This window comes from Eutrigla gurnardus (assembly GCF_963514095.1).
Source record: "Eutrigla gurnardus genome assembly, chromosome: 15".
Lineage (NCBI taxonomy): Eukaryota > Metazoa > Chordata > Actinopteri > Perciformes > Triglidae > Eutrigla > Eutrigla gurnardus.
Genome location: NC_139938.1, coordinates 11,135,844 through 11,148,847, shown reverse-complemented (window position 1 = coordinate 11,148,847; position 13,004 = coordinate 11,135,844). Strand labels below are relative to the sequence as shown.

At 46.7% G+C, this 13,004-nt stretch overlaps 1 protein-coding gene across 2 annotated transcripts in view; it reads left to right on the top strand.

Moving 5' to 3' along the window:
- The window catches only part of robo3 (roundabout, axon guidance receptor, homolog 3), an 80,813-nt gene extending 68,836 nt beyond the window's left edge, over positions 1 to 11,977 (top strand). Inside the window, exons 12-27 of one of the 2 annotated variants that reach the window (XM_084029468.1) lie at positions 63 to 229; positions 319 to 440; positions 541 to 757; positions 1,258 to 1,379; positions 1,685 to 1,868; positions 2,694 to 2,930; positions 3,183 to 3,219; positions 3,366 to 3,505; positions 3,595 to 3,879; positions 4,420 to 4,570; positions 5,088 to 5,306; positions 6,010 to 6,200; positions 6,403 to 6,510; positions 7,194 to 7,364; positions 7,949 to 8,091; positions 11,168 to 11,977. In XM_084029468.1, coding sequence (XP_083885594.1) covers positions 63 to 229; positions 319 to 440; positions 541 to 757; positions 1,258 to 1,379; positions 1,685 to 1,868; positions 2,694 to 2,930; positions 3,183 to 3,219; positions 3,366 to 3,505; positions 3,595 to 3,879; positions 4,420 to 4,570; positions 5,088 to 5,306; positions 6,010 to 6,200; positions 6,403 to 6,510; positions 7,194 to 7,364; positions 7,949 to 8,091; positions 11,168 to 11,179 — 2,506 coding nt within the window. In that variant the 3' untranslated portion in view covers positions 11,180 to 11,977. Of the gene's footprint in view, positions 1 to 62; positions 230 to 318; positions 441 to 540; positions 758 to 1,257; positions 1,380 to 1,684; positions 1,869 to 2,693; positions 2,931 to 3,182; positions 3,220 to 3,365; positions 3,506 to 3,594; positions 3,880 to 4,419; positions 4,571 to 5,087; positions 5,307 to 6,006; positions 6,201 to 6,402; positions 6,511 to 7,193; positions 7,365 to 7,948; positions 8,092 to 11,167 lie in introns of both variants that reach the window. The other variant, XM_084029467.1, reaches the window with a different exon arrangement.
- The last annotated feature ends 1,027 nt before the right edge of the window (positions 11,978 to 13,004 follow it).

Here is a 13,004-nt window from a genome sequence, read left to right as displayed (position 1 = left end):
TTCCATGTAACAACAAGCAGCAGTTTTTAAACCCGTGTTTTTAAACGTGTTCCGATCCACAGCCAATCAGCAGGCAGCACGTGGCAGACCGTAGCCGACATGGTCAGGATGGAAACGCACACGATCACGGGCCTCCTCCCCAACACCGTCTACCTGTTCATCATCCGAGCCGTCAACGCCTACGGCCTGAGCGACCCCAGCCCCATCTCCGAGCCCGTCCGGACACAAGGTCTGGTATCTAGAAGTCTAGAAACGCTGTCATGTGTCACGCTGTGGCAGCAGCGCTCTGACTGTGTGGTTGCGTGTGCTTCCTCCCAGATGTGAGTCCTACGGGTCAGGGGGTGGACCACAGGCAGGTGCAGAGGGAGCTGGGAGAGGTGGCCGTCCAGCTGCAAGAGCCCGTCACCGTGACAACATCCTCAATCCGAGTGTCCTGGACCGTGAGTGTCTCTCTGGATCTGTGTAGGCATGGAGCGCATGAGGGTTCAGTTAGAGTCGGAGGGATTGAGATATCTCCTCCTCTCCTCTCTTTGGTCTAAGGTGGACCGCCAGTCCCAGTACGTCCAGGGCTACCGACTCTTCTACCGACCCAGCGGGGGAAACTGGCTCCTCCAGGACATCAACTCGCCCTCCGAACGCAGCAGCGTCCTCACCAGCCTCCTCAAAGGAACCGAGTACGAGATAAAGATCCGTTCCTATTTCGATGAATTCCAGGGGAAGGACAGCCGGACGTTGCTGGTTCGGACGCCAGAAGAGGGTAACGCCTTCTTAAACTTGTCTGGAACCATTCAAAGAGAAACTCTTTTAATAAACTAGCCAGGGATTCATTTGACATGGCGTTGGCTGTTCATTAGCCCGTCTGGCACCACATGAATCTCAGCAATGTTATCTCGTTTTGGGGTTAATTTTATATCCTCCACAAATTTGGGTTCATTTATATTGATCCCCGTTTTCATTAAATTCAGCCTCAAACACAAATGGGTTTTTGCTGCCTGAGGTTTCCAGCAGGTTGATATCAGTTGAGCCAAGCTCTGGAATAAATACAAGGAAGACTTTTTGACTTTGGATCGACCTGCCTGAGTAGCCCTGCCCAAAACATGAATAAATCATAACTTTTTTTAAAGCAGTTGATCAAAAGCAATTTCCCCTCCTGCTACAGATCACTTTCATTTTTATTGCCTTTTAATTGTAGTTAAATGTAATGTATTACTGCAGTCACTGTGCTCCCTATAAGTATGTTGATGGAAGCTCTCACAGTCCCCAGTGCCCCACCCAGAGGTGTTGCAGTGGCAACAGTGAAGCTAAGCAACAGCTCCATCAGCGTCTCTTGGGAGCCTCCACCCAGCGACATGCAGAACGGCATCATCCAGGAGTACAAGGTAAAACGCCTCGGCCCGGTCCAGTCACACGGGTTTGATCTGAGAGCACAAACCTGCGAGAAAACACGAGGAAAATAAGTTTAATACGTTTCCATCATCACAAATGAGGAAGCCGAGGGTTACTGGAGGATTCTGCTCAAAACATAACCCTAATATTTTGTTCATTCAGCTTACATGGTGAGATAAAGGGGACGAGACTGTGTTTTTAAGACTTCAAACGTAGAGTAGAGCACGCTGGTTAGCGGTCAAGTTCAGTCAAGTTCAACTGAGCAGTGAATTCAATGCCGCTCCGTTTATCCCCACAGGTTTGGTGCGTGGGCAGCGGCGGCGACAACCAGACACGCTACTCCATCAACAGGACGGTGGACGGGAACACGCTGTCCACAGCGGTGCAGGGCCTGATGCCCGGCGTGCTCTACCAGGTGGAGGTAGCGGCGGTGACCAGCGCCGGCATCGGCACCCGCAGTCAGCCGGTGTCGGTCCTCATCAGTGAGTCCACAATGTTTAGCTCTCACCTCATTTATTACCTCAGTAAACGTAAACATGAGTTTATTGTCTCAATCTCTAGTTTCAAGTCTTCTTCAATCCAGCATGATGTTCATTTAGTACATTATGGTACAAATGTTTCTTATTCAGCGCTGGATTTGACTTAGCTCCTCCCTCTTGTGTCCTTCTGGTTGCAAAAATCCCAAGATGGCGCCGAACTGAGGCCTCAAAACAGTCGTCCACAAACCATCATGACTACGTCCACTTCTTATTTACAGTCTGTTGGCGGTCAAGCACTTTGTTCAGACTGAAATATCTCAACAGCTATTTTATTGATCGCATTGAAATTTGGTGCACACATTTGTGGTCCCCAGAGGATGAATCCTGATGATTTTGAGTGTAAACCAGTAGCTGTAATATCATCATCATCAGGTCAACATTTTAATACTCTTGTTTCTGCAGAGCCATTAACATTCCCATTAGCCACAGTTGTACTTTGTGTTTAGTGCTAATTAGCAAGTGTCAGCATGCTAACATGCTAATTTATAATCACGAATGAGGTAAATATATCTGCTAAACATCACCATGGTAACAATGCAATGCAGCCCCTTTGGCCTTTTTCTATTATTTCTCAACTGCTTCAGGCTCATTCATGGATTTGAAGGGGAATGTTTCTGTGGACACATTGTTGGGTTTTTATTGGAAAAACCCTGGTTGGCTTTGAAGACATTCAACCTATAAAATCAACAGAGAAAATGGTAGCATATGTGTAGTTCTCCCTCAGTCCTATTATATTGTCTTATAATATCATCAATGTCCTCCGCCCAGAGCTGCCAGCCGAGCAGCCCTCTGTGCCAGGCGGCGCTGATGACGGCGGCGGCGAGGAGAGCAGCGTGAGTCTGGCCGAGCAGATCACCGACGTGGTCAAGCAGCCGGCGTTCATCGCGGGCATCGGCGGGGCCTGTTGGGTCATCCTCATGGGCTTCAGCTTCTGGATCTACTGCCGGCGCAAGAAGCGTAAGGAGCTGAGCCACTACACCGCCTCCTTCGCCTACACACCAGCAGGTCAGGAAGAACGATGCACACGCACACCCATCGGTTGTTGCTGCCTCTGGTATGATGGTATGATGCCGTCCACGTACTGTTCAGATGGTAGTCCAAGGCATTTCCTATTTGTACATCTGAGTTATTGGACAAAAAAGACTATTAAGAATAGTGGAAATGGGGACAGATGATGTTGGATCATAAGCATTTTTATTAAATGAAACAAAAGAAAGGACTCAAAACTCACAGTGTCTTTCTCTCTGTCTTCTGTAGTGGGTTTCCCTGGAGAGGGAGCAGGACTCAATGGAAGGTAACGAAATGATCTGACGTATATCCTGTTATTCTGTTTATATGCTGAAGTCTTTCTATGCAGCTTTTTACTTTGCTGTGTTTCTGGACAGTCATTGCTGTTGTACTGTGCTCCACCATGAAATTAATGCCAGAATGTCTCTGCAGGCCCGGCGTGCTGGGAGGCAACATGGGCAACTACCCATGGCTGGCAGACTCTTGGCCCACCACCAATCTGGTCCACAGCGGTAAAGAGCCAGTCAACTGCTGCACCACCAACCACGACACAGCGGAGAGATACTACAACGGTAGGACGCCGCTCGGACACAGCTCGGTGGCAGATTTTCTTTGGAAAACAAATCACAAAAAAACAACATTCTCTCTATTCCTCGTGTAGAAGCTGGGATCTCCAACTACCTGAACCAGACGGAGAAGTACAGCATGGGGGGCTCCACCGAGGGTCCCATCTACAGCACCATCGACGCCACCAACGAAGACCTGCAAGGCTTCACCTACGCCCAGCACACCTCCACCACTCCCTACGCCTCCACCTCCATCATGCCTTTCACCAACCAGACGCAGGCGCCGGCCCACAGCGGCGGCGAGCAGCAGGAGGAGGGGCACTGGATCACCCAGCCAGGACCCTCTGGAGCCCAGTACGCCCAGCTGGACCGCTGCAACGGTGAGGGGGAACCAGGGGCTTCTAGACAGATCTCACAGATTACCAACAGAACCAACCCTTTTTATTTATTTCTAATATTAGTGTTTTTTTTTCTTTAATATTTTACATTTATCTATAAATATTCATTTCAATTAGAGCTTTTCAAGTGACAAAAAAAATAAATAAATGGATAAATGGCTTATACTTTATGGAAGGCATTTTTCCCCCAACAAGATGAATGAATAATGATATTAATTAGCAGCAAAAATAATAATCATGATTTTCAATATTTGTTACTTTTTTCTTTTTACTATTTTCTATAAAAAGTTTTGAGTTTTAGGCTTTTCTATTTCTTTATTTATTTTATTCTAAACTCTCCATTTAAATAAATGAACTTGACTGAGTGCTGCACACGAAGAAGAGAAAGAAGCTTTTTTCAGGGTCAAATAAAGGAATCTTTTCCACATTTTGCTGCCCTTCTCTAAAACCCGTATTCATCTTTCAGCCAGTAACCGTCATCATGAACTCAGCTGAATCAGAGTGTGTCTGTGTGTTTCATAGGAAGTAAACCCAAACAGAAGGCGATGGGTAAAGCGGTCAAGACCCCGTCTCTCACCTGGATAGAGGCGTTGCCCCCACCTCCCCCTATTGAAGACCTGGAACAGTCTGAGCCAGACGACCTGGCCCCAGAGCACGAGGACATGGACTTAGGGTGAGTCAGACTCCCACTCTCTCTCTTTCTCACACACACACACACACACACACACACACACACACACACACATCCCTATAAATAAGCATTAGGCTGCTGCACCATCGTTTAGACTTAGCGTCACCTCGAACAGGCACATTAAGTATCGAACCCACCGTGGCTCTTATGCCTCTGGCTTTAACAACTCAATTACTTTGGTTTTGGTCAGTTGCTTTAGTGATTAAGCTGTTTTTCCCCCCCAACACAATTTGCCGTGTTCCTCCCGACCCGTTGCTCTCTGCATCCTTGGAGTAAACTCATTCAGCATCACACACTCGTAGCAGAGATCCCACCCAAGTGGGAGCTTAGCCTCCTGCAGTTTTGCCAACGGCGAAGCCTGCGAGGAACAGCATTAAAGTTTAAGAAGCCTCGTGGCTGGCTGGGTTTGAAGGCACCAGCGTCGTTTAGGAACACACACACACAGAGGAGATCCAGCTGCACTGTCGTCACGCTGTAACGCTCCTCTTCGTCCGTGCAGCTCGGATGAGGAGTGGTGCCCCCCCCTCCCAGAGAGGACCTACCTGATGGAGGGCTGCGAGGACGGACCCTGTCCCCCACAGAGGAACCACGCCTCCTCCCCGGCCACCTCCTACAGCCACCAGTCCACCGCCACGCTCACCCCGTCGCCTCACGAGGAGACCCGGGCCCCCCATGACCTCCCCCGCCTCAACCAAGTAGACGGCCAACAGTCCTCACGGTATGTGAACTCTAACCCCATTCCTGATCCCTTGGTTCCTGGTTAGCAGAAGGACACATTGTTTGCATAAACTACAAAGCAATATTCATTATGATGCAATGAATAAAAGAAGCCATTTTTATTTCGTTCGGATTGGAGAACGTTCTTTTTTTAGCATCGTCTACCGATCACACGAGACACGTCGCAACAGGCCGCTGCCTCTCCCGCGTCCTTTGATACAGCGATACAGATGCTGATCCAGTGTAGCGGGGGGGCAACCAGCTGATCAGGTGTGGGTTCAAGCAGACGGGGAGCTCTCGATGTTGAATGAGATGAGAATATTTGAACGTTCATGCATCTTAACTGCTTGAAAAATGCGGCGTGCAATCCAAGAAAGGAGGCAGGAGAACCGTAGTTGTGTGGGGGTTTGTGTTTCTAGATACAAGATTTTTTTGTTTCCTTTGATTTAAACCTTTTAAAGACAAAATAACAAAAAAAAATAAAGAAATACAGTCTTACTTGGTATGACCAGTAGCTTTAAGTGATTAAACTTGTATGTAATGTCTACCTCCAGTAATGTTGAAGAACATGTAATAATGCCTTTTACACCGTAGCTGCACATTTTCACACATCAACCACCAGGAGAAGATTATTCACGGTTAGTGCTTCCGACTCCATCGATTTCCTCCGTCCGGTGACACGTCGCCCTTTCTTCCCATAGCAGAAGGTTACCCTGCGGTCCGGTGCCAGTCCCCCGGGCGCCGAGCCCGCCGCTCACCCAGTCCAACCCCAACCTCTCTGGCCAACAGCATCACGGCTCATCGGAGGCTGGCACGCTGCAGTGCCAAAGTCCTGCCCATCGCTGCTTCCACAGCCAGGGGCCGGCTCTGAATGAAGACGGCACCGCTACACCCGGTAAGGTGGCCACACACACACACACACACACACACACACAAAGACACAGCAGCAAACGCAATCATGAGAGCTGAACATTCATGAATGCGTTCACCCTACAACCGTGACTTACTCATCCATATGCATCGAATACATCAAATGCTCCGTGTGTGTCGAGTGCGGAGAAGAAAAACTCCCTGATTGTGTTTTCCTCTCCACACAGTCCACAGTCGCTCATCCCCAGCAGGTACATGCACTCCTCCCAACCAAAAATCCAGAGTGAAAAAAAAGGTGTCTAAGAGTTCAGCGTACAGAAGAGATGTACAAGGAGGTGAGTGGATTCAAATATGTTCACTTCGGGGGGGATGGGAACTGTTTCTGGGATTCATCAGTGTTTCCTTTTCAAACTCAGCCAGTGTTATTGAGCGTAGTGGGAAGCAGAATCAGATCTTCACAGTGTTTGAATATGCAGCTCTACTGCGAAAGAGAAAATCTCACGTCCACGCTTACTTTCTGTTCTCGAACCCTGGCTCGTTGTCAGGGGGGCGAATAAATCCGCCCCATCGTGATCCGGCAGATATCCTTCCACCCTACCTGTGATTGAATACACCAACTCTGGTGCGAAGGTGAGACGCCGAGTGTAGTGCTTCACTTATCTCAGCTCACAGACGCGCCGCACACACCGGAGCGTGGACTGATGATTATCTAACGTCGCGCCGCATTGTGAAACCCCGGGAACCAATTAAACAGCTCGGAATCACACCATCTCTGTAAAAACGCAGAACGCCCCTGTTTTCTAAAGCAAAACAACGGTGGGACTCGTCTCTCTGGCTTCTTTCAATTATGCACAGGAAAACAACAAAAACAAAGTGCCCTCATTCCGCTCTTAAAGCAACATAAAGCCGTTATGTAACAGAGCGCCGACTACGATGAGCTTTGATGCATCGTCAGCAGTGATCCTCCTCCTCTAGTTCTGAACTCAGACTTGCATGCATGTTTTCCCTTTCTGTTCAGACCTGCCCCCCCCTCCGGAGCCTCCCCCAGGGGACGACAGGTTGCAGGGCCCCCAGGGCTGCGTGGAGGCCGGCGGTGTGGCGAACGGCGCTCTGTCCTCCCTGGAGAGGAGTGAATACAGCAGCAGCAGCAGCCACCAGCGGAAAGGCTCGGGACAAAGACACACCGACAGTAAGGCAAAGTTTGACAGAGTAGAGCTTCAGTCGTGCTTTAGTTCGACATCAGCGCAAGAAAACGTGTCGAAATCCAAAAAACGAAAGAGTCAAATGTGTACATTGTTGCAGCCACGCTCACTTGTTCCACATTTCTGCTGTGTCATTCCCTCCTACTGCACTGCAGTCCCTTCTCCTCCAGTGACACAGCAGAATAGAAGGAGGCTGCTGCAACGCGAAGGCGTTGTGTCCGTGGCCGGTCGCCAGATCCTTGTCAATGCATTTCTCACATGTGTGACATGCAGCTTTGCAGTGTTCATGAATGAAAATGCAAAGTGTGGTCTACAAAATGCGGAAATTGTGCAACATAATGAAGTAGCAGAAAATCACAGCTATTTGATTTTTTCAAATCACAGTCAATAATTACAGCTAATAATTACAAGCTGTAATCACAGCTAGTAATTACCAAACACCTTGTTTTTGCCTCGAAGATCTGACCTAGAGAAGCTTTAATCAGTCGTTTCTCCACACTCATATTCAACTGTATTGATGAAATATCCCCCCGTTAACCCCGTCTTGCTGCTGTCACTACTCCGTCCTCAGATGAAGAGATGATGCCATACAGCAGCAAGGCCGCCTACCTTTCCAGGAGTCAGATGTCGGCTAACTGCTCGACCACAGGAAGCTCCTCGTCCAGAGGCTCCACGGGCTCCCGGGGGCTCCCCTCGGCCAGGAAACACGGCGAGGTAGGATACGGCCACGCTAATGAGTTCATTTTACTGCGTTTTTTTTTTTTTTTCATGAAAGAAAAGAGACAACGTTCTCTTTTCAGCTCAAATGCTTTTTAATAATTGATGCTCTTAGATATTTATGAGCGCTGGAACAGAGAGTGTTCCTGAGAGGTTCATGTGGTTTAGTTTTATCTACTTGCGCTCCATAAAACACACATAATCTTATATGTGCAGATGCATGATAAGAGCTTCTATAGTCCCTTGTTGCCCTAACACACACACACACACACACACAGGCTCATAAGCTTTACAGTGAGAAGCAATGTAAAGGAGCGCTCCCACTGGGAAAAACAGTGGGATCGCTCCTTTAGAAGCAGCTCCGGCAGGGTCCCGCACGGCAACCTTTCATGGGAGAACAAGCTGTGCAGCCGCACGGAGAGCTCTGTGGGTATTTATATTCTGGTGAGGCGACACTTACTAACCATGTTTGACATGTTCCTCAACATTACTGGAGGTAGACAGACGTAGCAGCTGATTGGATGTTGTGTAAATCACTTTACCGCTTGTATGATTCAGGCGGTCCGGGACTAGCGGTTGGACCCCCGGCCGGTCCCGTCCACATGTAGAAGGCCGGCTCACGGCAGCTTCATCCTGGTGGCTGTGAGGGAATCAGAGGCAGGTTTTAAAGCGTTTAGTCCGTATCGTTTAAGTGCAGTCCATTAACCAAATGAAATCTGTAAATGATATAAATACTCATCGTCAAGTGCTGAAAAAACGTCTTTCACTGTCGTTGAGAGACACTTCAGTTCAATACAAACAAGAATGAAATGTATTTTATTCTACTTTTAAGGATAATTAGGCCATTATTCAATGTTTACCAATAAAGTAAACTGGATTTTGGTACTGATATTTTTAATACACCCTTAATATTCACCTCAATTTCCATTGAAGCGTCTTATTTTCATTTCAGTTTTTCCATTTTAAAGTTTTAATTTCTAATATTATAAATATGTGTATGTATAGATGTGTGTAATTATTCAGAGCTTTTACTTAATAAAAGTAACAATAAGATGCTGCACAAAATAGTACTCCATTACAAGTATTACTGCTGATCCAACAGGGTTTTATTTTTAAGAAGTAGGAGAATTCTCACAACTCATGAAAACCACTTGATCCATCCTTTAGTTCATCATTGGGAAAATATTTTTCACTGCTTTTAGTTTACTTCCAAGCAGAATTGGTTAAATTGCCTGTAAAGCAACAATCAAACAGGTTGTATTCAACCATTTGAATTTTAGAGGGAATGACATTGAAGGAAGTCAGCCGACACACGCGTGGGTTCATGAGAAAAGAAGAGTGGAGCAGCTTTGATGCAGGTTTTACTGCTGTAGTTGTGAGTTTTACTGCTGTGAGCCGAGGCGTCACCATAAAGCTGTGGACGGAGAAAGGATGGCTCCGTCACGGGTCAGGCCTCCTCGCTGACCTCACACACATCGGACACGGGAATGTAGCAAAAGCACTTGTAAAAGTCACACACACATACACACACACACACACACACACACACACACAGATGCCTTGTATCTCATGCCTCTCAGGTCCCCCCCCCCCCTGTGGAGCAGTAAGGAACACCTCACCTCCCCCCTAACACCCCTAATTGACCCTGACTGGACTTTTCTCGCCTTGCCTGGGACTTGAAAGCTTCCCAGTAAAGTTCGGGGTGTTTCTACAGGAAGCCTGGGTTAGGTTACTCATTCTGCCTGCTGAGCTGCCGATGGCTATCTTTGCCCTTTGACCCAAACGGACAACCAGGCCCTTGTTGCTGTCCTCAGGTCTGTCACATCAGCTCTGATATGGAATCACTGGCATTGGGTTGGCAAGGATGAGACACGCAGTCGACTGCTCCTTAGATTCTGGGTGAGAGGACGTCACCATGACGACCTGAGGTCCACACAGAGACACTGCTGTTATCAAGATCAGACTCGACACTGACTTGAACCAAACAACAGCATCTAGTGTGTGTGTGTGTGTGTGTGTGTGTGTGTGTGTGTGTGTGTGTGTGTGTGTGTGTGTGTGTGTGTGTGTGTGTGTGTGTGTGTGTGTGTGTGTGTGTGTGTGAGAACAGGAGCTTTAATTTGAGATGTCTTATTATTATTCATCTTTATCATAATCCTGTTCTTGTTAAGACACCCTGGGTGGGTTCTAGATCGGTAGAACCCTCTTGAGTTGGTTCTTGTTAGCACACTTTGAAGGTGGAAACTTTCTGTATAAAACCTCCAGAGAGGGTTCTACTTGGAACTAGTATACTTGTAGAACCTCTCATGGGGGTCTCTGGGTGGATCCTTTAGATGGTTCTAGGTATAATCCTTTATGTTGTGTTCTAGGTAGAACCCTCTGAAAGAGTTCCATGTGGACATGTTGTAAGAGGTTCTACCAAGTCCATCTAGGGGAACCGTATGTGGTTCTAGTCCTTTGTGTTGTTTGACAGAAGTGAATGGAAGACTGTAAAGAACAAATGGTCTCTGTTAGATTTGTCTGCGAGCAGCAGAAAGTTAAAGTTTCCATCTTCAACTGAATCCAGCCAGGAACATGAATAATAAAAAGACTGCACAACATCCATTTTCCCATCGAATGATTCCAAGTATAAAACATTTCTTTGTGGAGTTTACAGCAGGGAGTTATGTATATTTGATGTGGGCTTACAGGAACACACCGCATTACTTTCAAGTGTTACAGCATCCGAGCCTCGGATCGGAGCATCGCAGCTTGGACGGGATGCTACGTTGGGAAACACCTCAACCAATCATTATCGAGGAAAGGGGCTGAGAAAAGCTAGACTGAAGTCCGAACCACCACGGAGGAAGGTCGACTCCTTCCTAACAAAAGTGACAGTCGCGACAAAATGAACCGATTGTGATTCAAAGCCACAAGTCTTCTATTCCAGTCTGCTTTCAGCTAATAGCTTAATAGTCGGTAACACTTTGAGTGTGAGAACACGAGCAGACATCTGCCTTGATTTATTGAAATCAAGCCATGTTCTATGGAGTTATTAGATTTTTTTATTGCTATTAAAATCGTTTTGTCTTCCCAGGAAATGAGATAAGGACACCGGATGACCTTGTCATCGCCTCCATCATCCACCATCTTTCCTCTGTGGACACGACGCGCTGGACGGAAGGTGTTTCAGGACACGACACTCATTGCTGTGAAAGAAGGCAACAATGGACTTTATATCATGTTTTTGGTATTACTATGATTATTTATGAGCAATCAAGTTCATTCTTCTCCCTTGATTTGTAAATACCTGTGTCTGTACTGTTCTTTTGTGGGCTCTTGATACAGGGAAAGATATTGTATTTATAAGGATAGAAAAACAATGCAAAAAAAGTCTGTTATTCTAAAAAAAAAAAAAAAATAGCTCATGTCTTCTTGAATGTGCCAACCTTTTTGTCAAAATGTATACTTTTTTGGAAAAGCATTAACTGCTGTTGCACTCTCTTGTTGTCATGGCAAAAACAACAGAAAATATGAAGCACAAAGTGTGTTTGCTGGTTGAGAGGGGGGAAAGTTGGAAAAGCCAAAAGAAGCGGGTCGTCGCTCCGGGAAGGACTTTCCCTCGGGGGTCCCTGCACCCATCCAGTCTGCTAAGAATGTCCTACTTTTCTACTGTATGTTCCCTTCGGTTTCTCTGCAGCCAAAGCGTCCCAGTGTGCCAGCAGACAGACAAGCTTTATAAAAGTTGGATTGTAACCCCGCCCCCTCCTCCCGCGTCGCTGCCCTTGTTCGTCCGAGGGACTGCTGGCTGCATTTGTGAAATGGCATTTGCATATACTCCTCCCGAAACACACAAAAACAAACGTCTGTGGACTGACTTTTTTTGTACTCTTGTTGTTTTGTAAATGTACAATAAAATAAATTTGCTGATCTAAGCCTCTAACTCGTGTTTCTGGAGCAGCTTTCAGGAGGTGAAGTGACGGGTTTTACACCTTTTCATGCAAAGTCTGGGAATCAGAATTCTCACCGCCGAGGCGTCAACTAATGCAGCCCTGACACTGACGCTCATTTAGCATGCACCCACCAGCTGCATTATGGGTAGAGCAACAGATGCAGTATAAAGAGATAGTCCATTAACAAACACAGGACTTTAGCTTTAGCTGTTGTTTTTGTCCCGTAAAGATAAACGCTGACATTTCGTCACGTCAGTTATTAGAGTCGATCTCCAATCAGAAGTTTGGTGGTTTGATTCCCGGCATCGCCGTGTGAATATGTTTGTGTATCTTTAGTAGGAGGCACCAGCCTCTGTCATCGGTGCATGCATGGCTGGGGGAATGTTGTCTAGAAATGCAGGTCCTCGTCTGTCACTCGCTTGTCATGGGAGTCAACATCGACCAAGCTCTTTTCTAAACCTACGTGTTTTTGTGGCAGTAACCTCATTCCCTGAGAAGTTTATTTTGAAATTACATTTTGCGTGAAAAGGAACGTATATTGACACGACGTCACCAACACGTCCAAAAGTGATGCGAAAAGTAGAGCGCCACCACGCTGACGGAGCTGCGTTGGAGTGAGAACTTGTCATATGAGTCACTTCTGTTCCTTCCATGACTTGTTACCTTCCATTATCTGGCAACATCACATCAAGTACAACGCTGTGGTCCCCCTTCCCGACACTACACCTACGCAGACAAACGCTAACGGCAAATGTGACACAAACACATTAGTCATGCAACTCTCAGAAGTATTAAACAACAGATTCATATTTTTGTCAATTTAATATAAACAAAAACTACATCAAGCCAAATGGACATGGGGTTTTATTTGCCGTAATTTTTCCTACTGTCCATAGTTGTCAAGAGAGCTCTTATTAAATGTAGGAGATGTCTGCAGTCCTTGTTCTGGGATCGACTGCATTCAGCTGAATAACAAGGAAC